General features: G+C 41.1%; 1 protein-coding gene across 1 annotated transcript in view; it reads left to right on the top strand.

Moving 5' to 3' along the window:
* Positions 1 to 19,065, top strand: part of Rarb (retinoic acid receptor beta) — a 164,789-nt gene that overhangs the window by 22,913 nt on the left and 122,811 nt on the right. Inside the window, exon 2 of the mRNA XM_076842965.1 lies at positions 6,416 to 6,564. Coding sequence (XP_076699080.1) covers positions 6,416 to 6,564 — 149 coding nt within the window. The remainder of the gene's footprint in view (positions 1 to 6,415; positions 6,565 to 19,065) is intronic.

The following is a 19,065-nucleotide window of genomic DNA, read 5'->3' on the forward strand; positions in this document are numbered from 1 at the left end:
TTCTTCTAGAAACCCATTTTTGTTGAATTCAATCAATCCATGAGGGATTGGGGAGGGGGAGAAAGTATGTCATGGTCCTCCATCGTGGATGGCCTGAAAATCACTTTAAACCCTGTGTCTGTCTCTCCACCAGTAAAAATTCTGCTGCTGGTCTGGACCATACTTTGAGGAACTTTGATTTAAAGGCAAACAGGGTCCATGACTAAGGAAGGTGACTCTAGCTGTGAATTCTTCAGTGACTGTCATCTGTGTTGTGGGGCTGAGGGGTTTAAATGTGGGCCAGGAGCTTTTGCAGGTGTAGGTTTGTTTGCTGTGGATTTCCTGAAGGCTCACGATTCCCAGGCATGCAGCACAGAGATGCCCTCTCAGCATCTCTGCTGCTGACGCGGGCAGCGACCCACAGAGCCAAGCGTCCAGCTCACCCAAGGTACAGAAGTACCACTGTCTTGGCCATGCCCTGACCAAGCAAGGCCGCCCATCTGGTTAGCCATTTGAGTACCACGTTGGAACCTCTGCTTATTGGGGGAAGCAGTTGCCAAACAGAACTGAATAAGTCAATAAGTAAGCAAGGAAATAAATAAAAACAGGAGGCGAAAAGCAGATCCGAATTATTCCTCAAAGACTGCTTCCCCAAACTGAAATCACATCAGGATGGCGGGAGTGCAGTTGTTTTATTGAATGACACAAGGCTCTTTTCCCCCTGGGAAGTCTCAAAACTGCCTTTTTGGCCTGCCTGAGATCGCTGAATGAGCTAATACAGAACACATTGTCTGCTGAGCCGGCAGAGTTTTTGAGCAAAAATTTTATCATTCCATAGAACTGATTGTGCTTGCCTGGAATAAGGAACAGAATGTTTGAGGCCTCTCAAGGGCATTTGATGAATCTAACTCTAATTTAAAGGGACTAATAGATTATTGATTTAAGCAGGATGACAGTGAACAGATCAATGGCAGAGCTCTCTGTATCTACCTTAAGTACCAAAAATGCCCAGAGAAAGGGGAGCCACTGGCTGGCCCCCCACTGTGTTTCCCACTGTCTTTATTCAGGGAGGAGGAGACAGCAGGGAAGAGGACTTCTAATAAACTTGGTCAGAGTATGTTTTTGCTACATTACTAAAGAGGCAAGAGATTGCATTGAAGTACAAATCTTTTATCTTGCTGCCATATCCTGGTTGTAATTATAGAACTTGTCTTGGCATGTTATCCTGAGGCCAGCATTGGTGATCTGACTATACCACTGAATTTTTTTTTTCTTTTCTCTTTTTGGCCTTGTGTTATTTTCATAGTTATGTGACACATCGAAGAAATAAAGGGCTGTAGACCTCTAATTCTGAGGATCATATCTGAATATGTATAGCTGAATATTTAATTCTTTACCATCAGTGGAAAAACTTTTTTGAAGATCACTGTTACTCATTATATGTAAGATTTGTTGTTTGTTTGTTTGTTTTTGCATTGGATTCTTTAATGGCATTTGTAGGATTTAAATTACAAAACACAATAGGAAGAACCAACTCATCCTTCAGAGCATGGCCCCATCACCTGCTCTGGGAAGCCTCCCTTGATTTCTCCTGAGCTGAACAGGCCTGTAGTTCCCTATCCTTATATCAGTGATTGCCAACTCTCAATTTGGATTCACCTGGGAATGAATTTTTTTTTTTTTCAAGTTTTTGAGTACCCCCTTGCCTGAGTCATTCAATTTTTAAATTTTTTTATTTATTATTTTCAGTTATACATGACAGTAGATGTACTTTGGCATATCGTACACACATGAAGTATAGCTTCCCTTTTTTTTTTTGGTTGTGCATGTATGAACATAGGAAAATTATGTCCAGTTCATTCTGTTGTGGTAATGAATTTTTTAAGAACAGACTCCCATTCCCAGACAAGAGGTCTAAGATACAACTTGGGCAATAGATGGTTTAAAAGCTCCCCAGGAAGTTCTAATGTGAAACCACATGGGGAACCACTTTATTATATTCTAATCATCGTTGGTTTATTCTCTATTAGGTGGAACTTGTCAGGATGAGGGATCATACCATGCACTTTCCATAGCATATAACACAACGCCTGGCATATTAGTCAGTGAAATAAACAGTGGAACGCATGAACAGTCTGATACTCCATTGTACTAATATGGGAAAGCCCATAGCATTACTGGTGAACTCACCATAGCCTTAAAAGTCCGGGGTTCTCACCATTGATTGCTTACGACAGGACATTTTCATTCACAGCATCTGTTTAGGAAAAGCCCTCTGGATTCATTCATGTGTTACAAATGACTCTCATCTCTAGAAAAAGGCTTTTACCAATCTTTGTAAAATGTCAGGCTGGAGATGTAGCTCAGTGGTAGAGTGCTTGCCTAGCATGTGTGAGTCCCTGGGTTCCATCCCCAGCACTGAAGGAAAAAGGAAAAAAATACGTGTGTGTGTGTGTAAATAAATATAATGTTTTGGGGGTTTTGATGTCCTATGAGCCTCTGCCTTTTCATGTCCTGTGCCCAGAATTTCTTGGGCATTACATTGCCCGCGATTCTGTGCCCTCTCTCTTAGGAGGAGGAAGTGCTGGACTCTCCTTAGTGCCTGTATTTGAAGTGGCATATTTATGGAAATTACCACCCACTTTTAAAATTCAGGGCATAACTCTTGACAGCTGAACCCAGCCCTAACAGAAATCTATTTACAACTTTCCTAGACAAGCCAGATTAGCTGTTCTCCATGAGCGAGAAGAACATTACCCTCCTTCCCCCCAACACACACCTTGTGAATAACACAATGCAGGATTGATCATAGTGGTGATGACATGGCTCTGTCAGAGCCGTTGACACATACGAGTGAAAGTAGAAGCACACAAATCAAACCAACCCCAAAGATTTGGGAGGATATAGCGAGGGACTCACTCATGTCGATAGGAGGAGCGGAAATTGCCAGTCTTTCTAGAAGTCAGTTTATCAACGTGAAATAAAAATCTAACAAAATAGTTTTGAAATAGCATTCTTTTTAATAATTCCACCTCTGAAAATTTATCATAAGACGTGCTGAGATCAGCTACAAAGATACTCATCACAATGGAATGTTTTGCAGGAAAAATATTTATTGAGGAAATGAACTCACAGCATCGTAAGTTAACATCTCAAACAACCTTAGGATAATTCCACTTTAGTAAACAAGCAAAACAACTTTTCTGTGCAAGAGAAAGAGTCTGGCAGGATGTGTATGGAGATGATCACAGTGGGTGTCTCCGAGTGAAAGAGTGTGGGTGATTGTGTGAAATTTCTTGGATTTTAGCTATGATCGGTATATCGCTTTTTAATTTTAACAAGTAGTGTTTTCTTGTTGATATCGTTATTCCTCGTTTGCTTTCAGTGAAGCTGATTAGCTCAGCATGAGGAGCGCTTTTGCATTTACAGCTGGAGAGCTGGTGAGCTTTAGTGACATCTCAGAAGCCACCCTTCTGTGAACAGTTGGCATCTCTGTACCACAATATTCAGATCAGGGCTTCTAGTTGCCAAGAGTAATATGCACCTGAGATTGGTGTCTTAGTCTCAAATTTCTTGGATCTAACTAATAAAGACTGTAATAGATTTTTCTACTAGGACCTGCATTGCTCCAATGAATTCATTCCAAGATTCTTCTGAATTATGAAAATACTATAATTATACTTGATTCTGTTCCAAAGGGCTAATTAATTACTTTTTTAAGGAAGCAAATGAGTATAAGAGAGCTATTTGATTTCTAATTTTATCATTTAACTACTTGAAATGAGAAAGGAAAAGGGAAAAGTTTATGAATTAATTCAGCAAATATTTATTGATTATCTGCTGTAATTAGCCAGATTCCATATTTTACTGTTATCTGCTGTAATTAGCCAGATAATAGTTTTAGTCCGAGAACATAGTTGTAAACAGGTGGGTAGGTTTCTTAGCCTCATGAAATTCATATTTAGTGTGTGGGTGGGTGGGTGGGGGGTAGGTATAGAATATAATATGCAGGTAAACTTTCTGAATTTGGACAACAGTTAAGGTGTTATAAAAAGAAAGATAAAATAATGGGATAGAGTGTTGGGGAGTGGAAGGAGCAATTTCTGTCATTTCTGTCTTGGCCTGGGGATTGAACCCATAGTCTCACACATGCTAAGTACATACTCTAGCATTGAACTACTCCCCCAACCTCAGAAGGGCATTTTAATTACAGAAATCATCTCTGAGAAGGTGTTATTTGCTCTGAGATCTAAGAGATAAAAAAATAATCAGATATGTGAAGGTCTTAGAATTTCCAGGTAGGGGAAATTGTTGGTACAATAGTCTTATTTATTTATTTATCTAATTATTTATTTATGTGTTTGAGACAGGGTTTCCCTAAAAACTCCAGGGCTCAAGCAATCTCTTGCTTTAGCCTCCCCAAGTTGCTGGAACTATAGGGAAAGGCCACCTCACCTAGATGCAGTACAGTAGAATCAAATTGATTAAGAGCTTGGCCTATTCAACAGATAGAATAGAAGCCAATTATTTGGAAGTCAGTAAATGAGGGGAATCATTGGATGCAGTGATGTTGGTAAGGGGTCATGTTATGAAAAGCATTGTAGAACATGGTAAGGAGTTTGACTTGTATGGGATCAGTGACTGATGGGGGTTTTAGATAGCCAAGTAAGAAAGATCAATTTCAACTTTTTCTTTTCTTTTTTTTTTTTTAAAGAGAGAGAGGTAGAGAGAGAGAATTTTAATATTTATTTTTTAGTTCTCGGCAAACACAACATCTTTGTTTGTATGTGGTGCTGAGGATCGAACCCGGGCGGCATGCATGCCAGGCGAGCGCGCTACGGCTTGAGCCACATCCCCAGCCCCTCAACTTTTTCTTTTTTCTTTGGCACCAGGGATTGAACCCAGGGGTGCTGAACAACTGAGCCATATCCCAACCCTTTTTATTTTTGAATTTTGAGATAGGGTCTCCTTAAGATATTTAGGGGCTCGCTAAGTTGCTGAGACTGGCTTTGAACCTGGTCTCCTCCTGCCTCAGCCTCCTAAACCCCTGGGGTTACAGAAGTGCGCCATCATGCCTGGCCAATTTTAACTTTTGAATAATGATCTCAACTGCTTGTTTAAAGAATGTCCCTTAGGGTACCAGGTGCAGACCCAGGGAGGCCAATGAAGAGGCTGTTGTAGTAGTTGAGGTGACTGCTGGCTTGGTGTAGGAGCTGGGTACTGAGGTGGGGATGGATTAAGAAGATACTCTTTGGTTGTTCTTTGGTTGGCCTGACTTGGTAAAAGTTTAGCTACAGGAGAAAATAGCAAAATATCGAATCTGGCTAATTACAAGCAGGGGAGCAACTTTTGTACCATGAGAAATATTCTGTATATTGTAAAGTGATTGGGAGACTGGAAGATTCTGGAACGTTATTTGTTCGCTTTTATTTACTGTCTACATGTTTTATGACTTTTTTTTTTTTTTGGCCAGCAGTAGGAGTAGTGCCTGTTCTTGCTTTGACTTTCAATATAACCCTAGAGAATAGGGATGGAAGGACACTTTGGTCTAAGTTCTGTGAATTCCCATATCCCATGGAATTGGGTGGTTAGATAATGAAATGGGGGATCTTGTTGTTTAAACTAGATTTACTTTGAGATCTAGAATAAATAGCAACATAAGCGGAAGTGAGTCATGCCCCTCTGTGCCATTATTAGGTATAGCCCACTCCTTGAAAAACATGAATTGTGCATGCAGACACCTGGTGTTTTGTTAAAATGCAAACTTTTATTTCACATGCCTGATACTATGGTTTCTAATAAGCTCTGAAATGATGCTGATGCTTCTGGCCCAAAGACCATTCTTACTAAGCAGAGGTCTTACTGATGTTGCTATCCATGGAGTCCAGCTACATCTGCTTGTTAAAAACCCTTGCCAAATACTCATGGAATGACCAGACTAGGCATTTTCTTCTTCTTTTTTTTTTTTTTTTTTTTTTACCCCTTAAGGAAATTAACTTTTGGTTAAGTGAGCATAGATCAGACAAGACTCCATGAGGCAGAAGTTAGGTGAAACAGAAGAGTGGAAAACTCTGAAGGGTGGTGGTGAAAAGATCTGGATTCAGGCCTTAGCTCTGCTGATCTAGGAAAAATCCCTGCCCTCTCTGAGTTTCTGTTTCTTTTGAGGATAAATTGGTGATTAAAAATCATCACCCCCACATGGCACGGATGAACTTCAGATTAGAGATGCAATGAGATTGCTCTGTAAACCATAGGAGACCACATCAATGTCAGTGTCACTACTGCTAGGCCTACAGTGACAGCTGTTTTTATGGGAGTATCCCTGCTAGTGTTGTTGCTGAACTTGGGGCAGAGGCATGTGAGTTCACTGATGAAAAATAAAGGAACTGAAATGCATTTTCTCTTTTGTTCTCTCCCCACCCCATCGCCATTGCAGCGATTGAAACACAGAGTACCAGCTCTGAGGAACTGGTCCCCAGCCCTCCGTCTCCGCTTCCCCCGCCTCGAGTGTACAAGCCCTGTTTCGTCTGCCAGGACAAATCATCAGGGTACCACTATGGGGTCAGCGCCTGTGAGGGCTGTAAGGTGAGTACTCACGCCCATGTGCCCCAGGAGCTCTCATTCTGCAAGTGCTCATAGGAGGTAATCTACTCAGCTCCAGAAATGGGCCACTTGGACATCTGTAAGGTCACCTCCAGTCAGCACCATGGGTTAGATTGCATTTGATGGTTTTCCCTGCTTCCTTGTATCTCTTTACATCTGCAAATGACTGATTGGGGTTAAAGATTCTAAGGCCCTGAAAACACCCCACATAGCAGTTCTTTTTAGACGATAAGAACCTTTTGAAGGAGTCCTGAAAAGCATCATCCTGTTTCTTTTTAAAACATGCCATCTGGTATCTTTGTAGTTTTACTTTATTTTTAAATATGACTGACAGCCGGCTGAATCAACTTGCAGACAATCCAAGGTTGAAATTGGGATTTATCTCCTGGCTGTTTCCTCAGCCCTGTGGCCTTTGAATTACAGTTTGATTTTCAGCCTGTAGGGACTTGCTACTGTACGTGTGTCATAAATTCAGGAGAGTTGGATTTAAAGTTCCTGCCTACAGAGTACTGGAGGCTGAACATGTGTCAGAGAGGATATGGCTGCTTTGAATCAAGCTAGACAATTGTTATCAAGTCCAACAGGCTTAATTGAGTGAAAGAGCTTGTGTTTTTTTTACAAGAGAAAGAAAGAAAGAAAATGACTCATAGGCAAATTCAACTCATCCATATTAAAGTTTATCAAAGGAACCGCGGCTGTCTTGACTCAGCCGTTTCCTAGACATATATAACTTAAGTCCTCTCTGGATGGCTTCTCAGCTCTGTTGTTTATACATCTAAATTGCATGATTCATTTGTAGTTGTTAACATGTTGGAGTAATATTACACATGCTTCGCAGCTTTTCTCTTTGGCTTATCAGAATTAGCACTTTCTCCCTTGCTGTATGTGTTGGCTAGGACCTGTTGTATTGAAAAAAAAAAAAAAAAAAGGCTAAACCTTGATGAGTTAAGAAAGCAGTCTTTACTGGGGATTGAACCAAGGGGCATTTAACCAATGAGCCCCATTCTTAGCCCTTTTTTATATTTTATTTAGAAATAGGGTCTCCCTGAGTTGCTTAGGGCCTTGCTAAATTCCTGAGATTGGCTTTGAACTGGTGATCCTCCTGCCTCAGTCTACTGAGCTGCTGGGATTACAGGTGTACACCACCACGCCTGGCAAGACAGCAGTCTTTTATTTAGCTTTTGACTGTATGCATTGGCAGTTTGGGCCTGGCGTGTCTGGGTGGCTGATCTGGTCTCAGCTATGCTGCACCATGTTTCTCTGGTCAGCTGCAGGTTAGCTAGTCAGTTCTGCTTCTAGGGATGCTATTGGCAGGGAGCCTCATCTGTCTTCCATGTGGGCTGGCTTATGTTATTGGCCAAGGTAGGTTTCCAGAGGAGAGAACAGAAGCACACAAGGGCCTCGATGCAGAAACAACCCACTAGCCCTTCTGCCATGTCAAGTAGCCAAAGCGAGTCTTAATGTCAGTCTAGATTCAATGGGTGAGAACGTTTATAGTGGGAGGAACTTCAAAGTCACAGTATAAGGGGAATGGCCATAGAGGGAGGAAAGTAGGGGCCATTTTTTATTCAGTCTCTCTGACTCCATGTCTAATTCTCTACCCACTCTACAAGTGGGTAGAGACCCTAGCTCTGTTGCCCAGGACCTCACATATAATCTGGCATATAGTGAGTGATAAAGATATAGGCCAGGTCACGGCTGTGGCTCAGTGGTAAAGCAATTGTCTAGCACATGTGAGGCACTGGGTTCGATTCTCAGCACCACATACAAATAAATAAATAAAGGTATAGTGTTAAAAAAAAGATATACGCTGAACAGATGTGTAAATTTCACTCAACTCTTCAAAGTAATTTCACTCAACTCTTCAAAGGGACTTTTCCCCTTCCTTTCAAATCATTTAGATAAACATGTCTTATTTTACAGGGTCATGCTAGCTTGGAGAAATTCATGGAATACTTAGGAACACCTTTCACCCTCTGGGATTGTGAGGGTCTTTTGAAAGGAATTTTTTTTTCTTCCAGTATCTTTCAGTGTGGTGGATAGAAGAGTTACCTGGGAAGCCGATTGGTATTAGCTAAAGAGCAAGTGCCTCTAATTATCGTTCTATGATTGGTACCCCTTTGCTGTATCTAATTAAATGTATCCTGAAATTTGGGAAGGTTTCAGCAGGATGCTAGTTCATTTTGTCCATGTGCTATGAACTTATAAATAAACCATTTTCTGGTGTTCATTCAAAAGCCAGATGAAAAGATGCTTTTTTATTTCCCCAAACTTTTAATTCATCTCATGTCTTCTCAGAAATCTGAGAATAGTGTGTTGTTTCTCTGTCTCCCTACTCCCATGATGTCCTGGGGAAAGAAACGATCCAATGTGACCTCCCTCATGGCAGATGCCAGGACGTGCAGTGTGAGCTGTACTTGCAGACTGTTTCCGTCAGCCTCAGTCGGCTTATTCTCTGACCTCTTGGTTTCTTTGGGATTCTGACTCTAGGAAAAACCCCAACAAAAACAAAACCCATACCAGCACAAACAACTTGGATAAACTCAGTTAAGTGGTCCAGAGACACAGGATGGTATATATTTTTAACAGAACCATAGACCCAGCCAGATCAGATGAGTTCTCCAGCCAGATGTTGAAATTGATCATTTCTGTGTTGTTGGTGGGCCTCTGGACCCCTGAATGCCTTTCCTCCTGGTTGTGGAGAAAGACTTAGTCTGCATTTTTACTTCTGGGAATATATAGTGAAAAAAAAATCACAAAACTAAAAGACATGGGAAAATCAAAGTGTAATATAGCAGCTAAAGAAAGACATACACCTTTTAAAAGTATAAAATATAATCTTATGGATTATTTTTAATAAGTACCAACACAATGAAGAGTTTATTTTATATATATAAAATTTATATATATAAACAAAAAACTTGAAAGAAAACCCCTATTAAAACTCAGTCTTTCTATGAGTATTTGCATGTTGTTTTTAAAAATATCTATAAAAATAGGATTTTTTGTTGTATATTAGTTTTTAATCTGCTTTTTGAAGTTTAATAGCATTTCATTATTAAAAGTTAAACAACTGTACATTTTTTATGGTCACACAATTAATGTAATTATTTATGGTTATAATTTGGTTAGCTAATATTGTTATACAATTAGGGTGCTTCTAATTTGACTCTTTTATAATAATATCTTAGGTATATGCCTTTCAGTGTACCTCTGAAAATTTCCATGAGGTAAATTCGTAGCAGTGGCCTTTCTAAGTGGTTTTGTACATTTTTTAAGGTGTTTGATACACATATCCAAAATGTCTTGAGAAAATATATATCAATCAATGCTCTGTTAGTCTGTAAAAAGTTAATCCTATTGAAGACTATTTGGCCTCTCTCCCTTGTAATAATAGGGTCATGATGAAGAAGCAACTTTTCTTTTGAATTTTTCCCTATGTTTAATGTGATATTTACAGTGGGCCACATGCATGATATCATTTTGAGCAACTAGCAGATGCAGTAGTGAGCCCCTGATCCTGGTAGAACCTTTGTCTGGAGACTCCAGGTGACTACTCTGGTCTGGGAGCCTTTTCTTTAAAGTAGCACTCCCAAACAGAACTCACAATATATCTTCAAGAAGCAATACATAAGCAGGGTATGGTGGCACATGCCTGTAATCCCAGTGACTTGGGAGACTGAAGCAGGAGGATCAGGAGTTCAAAGCTGGCGTTAGCAACAAGGCGCTAAGCAACTCAGTGTGACCCTGTCTCTAAATAAAATACAAAATAGGGCTGGGGATGTGGCTCAGAGGTTGAGTGCCCCTGAGTTCAGTCCCTGATTCCTCCCATCCTCCCCCCCACCAAAAAAAGAGAAGTAGTAATGCATACAGTGGCTTCTGCCTGTCATAACCAGGATGACGTTATTGACCATTATTTGGGAAAGAGAACCTTTCATCTTCCTAGGGACCAGGTGGTAATCTCAGCCACTGTTTCAGACATATGATGATGGTCAGAATTTAATGAATGGGTTGTGGTTCACCTCTGGGAATGGTCAGTGGTTGCTGTATTGACACAACATCACCATGGCAACATAACCTCCAGACACGCCCTTGGGATGTCCCGTTTAGGGGATTTCCAGCTGAGCAATGGCAGTTTCTTTTTTATGCAGGGCACAAAGAGTACATAAAATGAACATGTAGTGTGGTTAGCCAGGAAGGCTTGGCAATATAAAATCATAAAGCAATGTTAGAAATAAAATAATCAGATAATAAAAAATAAATTAAGACAATATAAAATAAAATCATGTGTCTTTAGGAAACAGTTTCATTACTCAGAGCTAAAATTTATGCACAATTTTGGCCTTAATCCTATTTTACACTTCTATTTTCTCAGCTTCCAAAGAGTGTAGAATCTAGCCTGAGAACACCAGTTGAACCCTAGGTAGGCTATTTTTTTTTTTTTTTTTTTTTTTGCTTGGTGTCCTTGGCCAAGCATCATAAATTTTCTGACTCTCTCTACCCATCTCGAAAAATCAAGATAATGTCACCTCCCTCACTGTATTGTTGTGAGCATAAAATTAGTTACTATGGGCTGGGGATGTGGCTCAAGCGGTGGCGCGCTCGCCTGGCATGCGAGCGGCCCAGGTTCGATCCTCTGCACCACATACAAACAAAGATGTTGTGTCCGCCGAAAACTAAAAAATAAATATTGAAAAACTCTCTCTCTTGAAAAAAAAGAATAGTTTAAAAAAATTAGTTATTGTGTATAAGGCATATAGAATAGTATTTGACATATAATGACTATATGTTCTTAGTTATTATTTGTATTAGCATTAACTTAGAATAATTACTTTTGCACACAGTGTGGTAACATCAGTTCTAATCTTAGTACTCTTCGCATAATGTTCTTTCAGCATTTCCTTGTTCCTTTATGCAAAATTAAAAAAAAAAAAAAGAAGAGGAAGAAGAAAGAAAAAAAAAAAGAAAGGAAAGCATACTGCGTGTCTTTCATTCAAGACTCAGGTTAAGACCAAACCTGAGCCTCCCTGGATCCTCATAGAACAGGGATTGGCAAATCATTTCTGCAGAAATCCATAGGGTAAACATTTTAGGCTTTGAGGGCCATTATGGCCTCTGTCATAATGACTCAATGCTGCCATTGTAGCAGGAAGGGAGCCATAAATATGGTGCAGAAGAGTGGGTGTGGTTGTATTCCAGTAAAAGTTTACCTATAAAGACCAGCAATGGGCCAAGTTTGGTGCTTGGGGTGTGGTTCTCTGGCCTCTACCGTAGTACATGATGATATGTTCCATCTCACAGTTTCTAACACTCAGAAGCTGGTAGCCCAAAGGGCTCGTGTGACAGGTGGCAGACCAGCTGGTTTTAATGGACCAAAGGCCTGGGATTGCTGAACCCCTCCTCACTGCAAAAAGAGTAGGTGCATACCTGCCCAGGGCTCCTGACTTGGTAGACTCAAGACCACTCTCACTGTCTGGTCATTCCTTTTTCCCCTCATTTACTTTTTCATCATCCAACATCAGAAAAATTTATGATTTCCTTTAATCGAGTGACTTCCAGAAACAACTGACATCCCACTTAGGAATGATTTTTAGAATGCATACTATAAGCTACTGTATCAGTTAGCTTTTCCTGCTTGGCAAATAACCCAAATGCTTATTGACTAACTATCTTGGACCTGGATTACAGTATTGGGCAGTGTTCTTATCTTGGCTGGCTGGGCTTGGATCACAGGGTCTATGATGTCCTCACTCACCTGACTGGGTCCTTGGTTAGATTCCTGATTCCTCCCCAAAGTTGCTGCTCACCATTAGCCTCACCTGGGTTTGTTCACTGGTGGTCAGTGAGTTCCCACCAGAGAGAAGGCCACGAAGGTGCAAACAGTGTTCAGCCTCTGTTTGCAGTGCATTTGCTGTGTCCTGTTGACCAAAGCAATTACATGACTGAACCTAGATTCAGTGGGTGGAGAAACAGCCTAGGTGGTAGGGTGACAAGTGACAAAACCACCTTGCAAAAAGGTGAGCCTACCAGAGCAGGCCTGTAATTATTCACTGTCTTCTATTATTCCCTAGTTTCATGGGCAAGTCTCTTACAACTGTGTTCACCATTCAGTCACCTTTCAGCATTTCTGTGTTGAAGACCCACCAGGTTTCAGGACCTAGGTCAGGTTCTAGTGAGCACAAGAAAGTTTCTTAGAGGAACTTTGAACTTGCTGTCTCATACCAGGGACAGATGGTCAGTTTGGAAGAAAATTAAAACATGGTCTGATAAAGAAAAAATTGAGTGGTATTGGATTTCATAGGAGTAGGTAGAATCTTATGGCTGAGAAGAAACCAGATGACACATTTTAGGTCCCTTGAATTCTAGGGTCATTTCTACCTCTACCAGCTGTGTCTGTTGATTGACTTTTCTGGGTCTTAGCAAATCTACAAGCTTGAACCCCATTCCATGCCAAACACAAACACACACAGTGCACCCCCGTAGTTGCACTGATTTCTGGTTAGGGGTGGCTTGTCCGGGGTTGCAGTCCCGCTGTTTGCAAGCCTGTGTGTGGAGTAGGGAAAGCACGAAACTACCCTTACTGCTTCTCTCCACTTTCCCAGGCATTTGAGCATTTTTACACCTACAGTCCTTTAATTCCAATAGCTGCTCTGCAAGGTAGGCTTTCAGACCCCCATTTTGTTAGCAAGGAAGTTTGAGGTTTAGAGAAGTTTAAGAACTTGCCCTTTGCTAGAGCTGGGGTTGAATTTCTGAACCTGCGTTGGAACACCCCACTGGGTCACTTGCTTTCAAACAGGAGGTAGGAAGCCTTGGTGTGTTATGGTCAGGGCTTTCAGGGGCCACTGAAAACAGGTAGGAACAGACCGAAACGCCCCATCACCTAGATCATCTCAAAAGAAGTGACATCTTTGCAACAAAAGATCCAAAAGAGAAGAGCTTGCAAGGCAGTGTGTCCCTAGAAGGGACAGTTAGCGGGCAGCCCCACCCCCACCCCCACCCCCACCATGGGGCATCTCCACAAGGGCATAGAGGAAGTGCTGCTGCAGGTCACATTGGTAGCCTTCTATTTAAAGCAGCCTTTAAGATTCAACTCCAGCCCCCTCAGTCCCTCAGGGCTAATTCTGTCCATTTTCTCTTCTGAGCCTTTGTTTTCTTGCCTCTGAGGAGAAGGAGGACCCCATCCCCGCGACAGTGTTGGGCTGCTGGGCAGGGTTTTCCCGGCAGGCAGCAAGTAGAATGTTCCCTCACAAAAAGGTTTTCAATCAGCAAGATGGATGTCTGCACTTAATTTTAGAACTTCTATTAAATACGATAAATGTGCCTAGTGATTTCATTTGGCCAAGGCCATTTGAAACTACGTTTTTAAGAACTGGCATGGATAAACATGAACATCATGCTCTGTTGGGAGAACAGCTTTCCTCACCCTAAGAGTTGTTTCCGTTTAGGGGTTCACTACAGTACTGAGCCCCAAGAACGATCTAACATTATTAAAGACTAACAAAAACATGATGGTGTCCGTGGGCTAAGCTGGATCACGAACCCTCCCTCTAGTTCGTCATTGTGGATAGTCCTTGGATCACAGTCAGGGGGTCCCCTCAGACACCCCAAACTCGGCCATCAGCGGAGAATGGCTTCATTCCCTGGTTCATCAATTGTATTGAATTGTATTGTATAGGACATAGATATGGAATATTTGGGGGCATTTGGTTCCCAGTGTTATGTCCGAGTGCCTAGAAAGTACCCAGAACAGTGCCTGTCAGATGGCAGACCCACCGTAAGTATTTGCTAACTGAATGGAGGAAGAGTAGTGACAGGTACCAAGAAAGAGCCTTGGATTCCTCTGACACATTCAGTGGTGGCTGTACAGAAAAGCTGAATTTATAGCTGTGTAAGCACTTTCCACATGGGGTAGGGGAAAGGAGTGGTCCAGGCAAGAATTGAAGGCAGGGCTTGCGCAGTGGTGCATTTCTATAGTATCAATGGCTTAGGAGGCTGAGGCAGGAGGATCTCAAGTTCAAAGCCAACCTTAGTAAATTAGAGAGGCCCTGGGCAACTCTCTAGATAAAATAAAGGACAGAGGGGGATGTTGGGGATGTGGCTCGGTAGTTAAGTGCCCTGGGTTCAATCCCTGGTATCATTAAAAAAAAAAAAAATGAGTTGAAGGCGAGGCAGGAAGTTAGGAAAACTTAGAATGAAACAGCCTAGGAAGAATTGTGTGACAGAATGGAAAGGCCATTGTGTTGATGTTCTGTGTAACCCACCAGGCAATGCACCAGACATTCAAAAGGACTCATTCTCATTTCCCTAAGGAAGCCTCTGGAACCCCAGCTTGAGTTTGTTTCTTTTACATTTTCTGTTCACCTTTGTAGCACTTATCATAATCAAAAATGTTATTGTGTCATTTGCTCAATATCAGCCTCCTCCTCAAACTGCAAACTCCAGGAGGGCTGGGGCCAGTCTGTCTCGCCATAGCCCAGTCTCCAGTAAGGCACATAGTAGGGCCACAGTGCATGTGCTTTTAAAACATAAATTCAATCTAAGTGTTCTAAGTCTTCAGTAATTAATAGAGTTAGACGTTACATGTAAAAATCTTATATAATTTTATGATAACGCAATAGTATAACTTTATTCATCTTGTTCAATTAGATAATAAGTTATTATCTAATTACATAGGGTTTGCATGATACATTCATGTAAACTTTCATGAAATTTTATAAACAGGATGAGGCCTTGGTGGCCAAAGTCCAGCTGATTTTCTTAGTCATTGATGCCTTCTACCTCAAAGTTAACTCTTCATAGCAAAAGAAATGTTCTCTTTGCTGTTTTCTTTGAGAACTCTTAGAGTTAGCAAACCGGAATGATATACTTAAGAGCACTGTGGGGCCAGGTGCAGTGGTGCAGGCCTGTAATCCCAGCAGCTCAGGAGGCTGAGTTCAGAGGATGGTGAGTTCAAAGCCAGCCTCAGCAAAAGCAAGGCCCTAAGCAACTCAGTGAGACCTTATCTCTAAATAGAATATTAAAAAAGGCTGGGAATGTGATTCAGTGGCTCAGTGCCCCTGAGTTCAATCCCCAGTACCAAAGAAAAAGGGCAGGGGTGGGCAGGCTCTGTTTTAAAGAAGAAAAATCTCTACATATGAAATCTAGTTCCATACCCAGGAACATCAAGACAGCTGGAATGATAGTCTAGCTTTTCTAGTGATAAATCCCACAAAGGAGAAAACATTTTTCTTCTGCATGAATTTTGTTGTAAATTGAGAGATCACTTTGGATAGAAAAGCAGGATACTCTACCTCCTTTTCTTGAATATGAGTAAACAGGAAGTGGAGGGTGCATTTTTAATGAGTCTGATACCCTGTGTTTTCCCCACCTCATGTTGCCCTGGTGAAACAGTTTATTTAATTTGGTGGTTTTAAGTGGTTTATAGTTTTTTGATGGTTAAAAGTTCAGGAATGCTGGTTTATATGTTTGCTTTGTGTGTTTGCTATTTGAAAACATCTAGATTACTCTCATTTGTTCCTTTTGTATATCAAACAAACTAAAGGTCTACAATTTTTGGTAAAGGTTTTTTGCCTTGTCATCTAGTACAGGAAGAATTCCCAATATTCATGGCTAACCTATCAATTTGAAAAATGGCTTACCTCCCAATGATGTTTTAAGGATCTGTTTCATGAAGATTTTGGTCAATTACAAAAATCACCAAATATCAATACTCCATTTTCTAATTTCAAGCAAATAGTAGGTAGGGAACTAAATAAGTTGTGTTCCCAAAGTCCCTAGGGATCATCATCTAAAATTGCATGGTAACCCTCTATTACAAGAACACCAAACCAGAAAACAAAAACAACCCTGAAAATGTTATTTTTGTCACCGAGATTAAAGTGTACTTTTGAGAGTGAAAGAAATCATAACTCAAAATCATTTCCAGTCAAATAAAATTTATACCTTTGTAGATAATGCTTTAATCATTTTTGGAAGAAGAGTATTTCTGTCCTCTTTGTTTTTGACCCTTTTACTGAAGATGTGGAATAGAGAACTTTCCATTCTGTTTTCCCTTCTTCTGTGTACAGAGGTAAAAAGAAGTGAAATTATCTGGGAAGTCCCTTCTGTGTTTTTTGTTTGTTTTATTTTGGTACCAGGGATTGAACCCAAGAGCATTTAACCACTGAGCCACATCCCAGCCCTTCCTATTTTTTATTTTGAGACAGGTTCTTGCTGAGTTGCTCAGGCTGGATTTGAACTCATGATCATCCTGACTCAGCCTCCCAAGCAGTTGGGATTACAGGTGTGTGCCACCGTGCCCAGATATGACCCTTCTGATTTATTAGCTCCCTTCACCTTCTCTTTACCAGGGCAATGCTGTGAGCCTGTACTCTTCTCACTTCCCACCTGTCATCAGTATAAAAACCACAGAAACAATAAAAATCTATTTGTATAGCCTCAGTGTTTTGAAAGCATTTTCATGTATGGAATGCAATTCAGTTTGGTTTAGCTGAAATAGAAATACACTCTAAGGGTTGGGGTTGGGGTTCAGTGGAAGAGCACTTACCTAGCATGTGTGAGACACTGGGTTCAGTCCTCACTCCTGCATAAAAAGTAAATAAATAAAGGTATGGTTTCCCTTTACAACTTCAAAATAATTCTTTGGAATTTTCTTTCTTTCTCACCTAGCAGTTCAAGGCACATATTTCTGGCTGGACACCTTCTCTCTTCCACATAGGGACTAGAAACTCAGGCTGCATTCAGGGTTGTAGTCTGGGATGGACTAGTTCCTTAGCATCACCTGATTCTAGCCACTAGAATGGGTGAAAGAATCTGGAGGAAGCAGCACACCTGATTCTTAAAAGTTGAGCCTAGAATGCTTGTCATCGACGAGAACTGTTCAAGTGACCAACACAACTACAAAGATACCTGGGAGATGATGTCCAGCCATGTGTCCGGGTACAGCCCTCTTATCATGGAAAGAAGTGATAGATGTGGGGTGGAGGCTAATCGTTTCTGCCATTATTTTTTTTTTCTTTTGTTTTGTTCTTTGGTTTTTGTTTGATCTTAATAATTTTAGAAAAGAAGGTAGAATAGGTTTTTTTTTTTCCTCATTCATTGCACAGATGAGGAAAACAGGAACTAATAAGACAAAGTTCTACCATCTGTGACCTTGACAATGATCTGATTTTGTTACTGAATGGTTACTGTAGAAACCTCGTTGGATGTATTTTTGCACTTACATTTTCACTGAATCTCATCGAACTATCTTTTCAGAGCCTGTGATTCTAAACATCTCCAAATTCCTAGTATGTTCTGTTTTGACATTTTGAGAGACTGGGAAAATCTTACCAGGTAGGGTTAAACCTTTATCAGAATTAGACACCTGTCTCAGCCCACAAAGAAAAAAAAATGACCCCCCAAAATCCCTTTGGAGAGCAAACTGTTGGAGTCTGTCTTATGTCTCTCATTAGGACCTACAAATCCAGCCCTTCCTCCAGCTACGCAGATGGCTGTCTCCTCCCTGGAACACCAGGTGAAATCGTTATTTTGTGTTCTCATGTTGTGACAAAGATATGCGTCCTGAAGTACAAGAATGGGACAGCATGATGCTCGTGTCATGCAAGCCACACTATTTTTAGATGTTGTTGCTGCACTTCACCTATCATTTTTTTCTTTGGGACTGGAATTTCTCTTGAACTTTTTGTTGTTCTTGTTGTTGTTGTTATTGTAGCTCAGTATTTTTCCACTTCAGAAAGAAGACTGGATGTGGGATGTGAATTAGCAACACCAGAATGGGGAAACTTTGGTTCCGTGGACCCTACAACTCATCCCTGGGGAAAAAAAAAAAAAAAAATCTGGAGAAGAGAGTAGCAATCTGTGTGCGTCTCCTGCCTGCACAATGCCGGCATTGTCTGGGGTAAAGGGGAAAAGCTGGGGTTCTGGCAGGCCTGCCCCATTAGAGCCTTGTCCCTTGTTCCATATTGAAAAGATGAACATTCCTTTGCTAGCAATGTCCTGCCCGGATTTCTGGCATCAGTTCTGTGGCCAGCACAGTCGCCTGGCGCATTTGTGTTTGGGTCGGTTTAGTTGTATTTCAAAACCAACAAAGTCCAGGCTGTATATCTGTAAGAGGTAGAACTACTTGAGCAGAGCTCATTGTCAACCTTGTCAGTATCGTCAGGTGGCCCGTCTGCCAGGATGTCTGCTTCCCATTCACTAGTGTCCAAGTGCGCGAAGGCACCTGCAGTTCACGGAGCTTCCTAACTTGTTCTCGAGTGTTCTGAGGCAGCCCTGGTGTCTGAACACAAGCCCTTCCTCTCTTAGGATTTTTATGTAATGCTTCGTGTATAACAGAGCCTGGTGGATTTGCAAAGTTAATATCCCAGGAAGAAAAACCAAAATCTTCATTGACCCTCTCAGTTCTGCTTCTTCTATGGAAGCTTTTTCTACATCTTGGGGAAAAAAAAAAAAAAAATCCTTTAAATTGGCTGCATCTGAAGT

This window comes from Callospermophilus lateralis, chromosome 1, assembly GCF_048772815.1.
Source record: "Callospermophilus lateralis isolate mCalLat2 chromosome 1, mCalLat2.hap1, whole genome shotgun sequence".
Taxonomy (NCBI): domain Eukaryota; kingdom Metazoa; phylum Chordata; class Mammalia; order Rodentia; family Sciuridae; genus Callospermophilus; species Callospermophilus lateralis.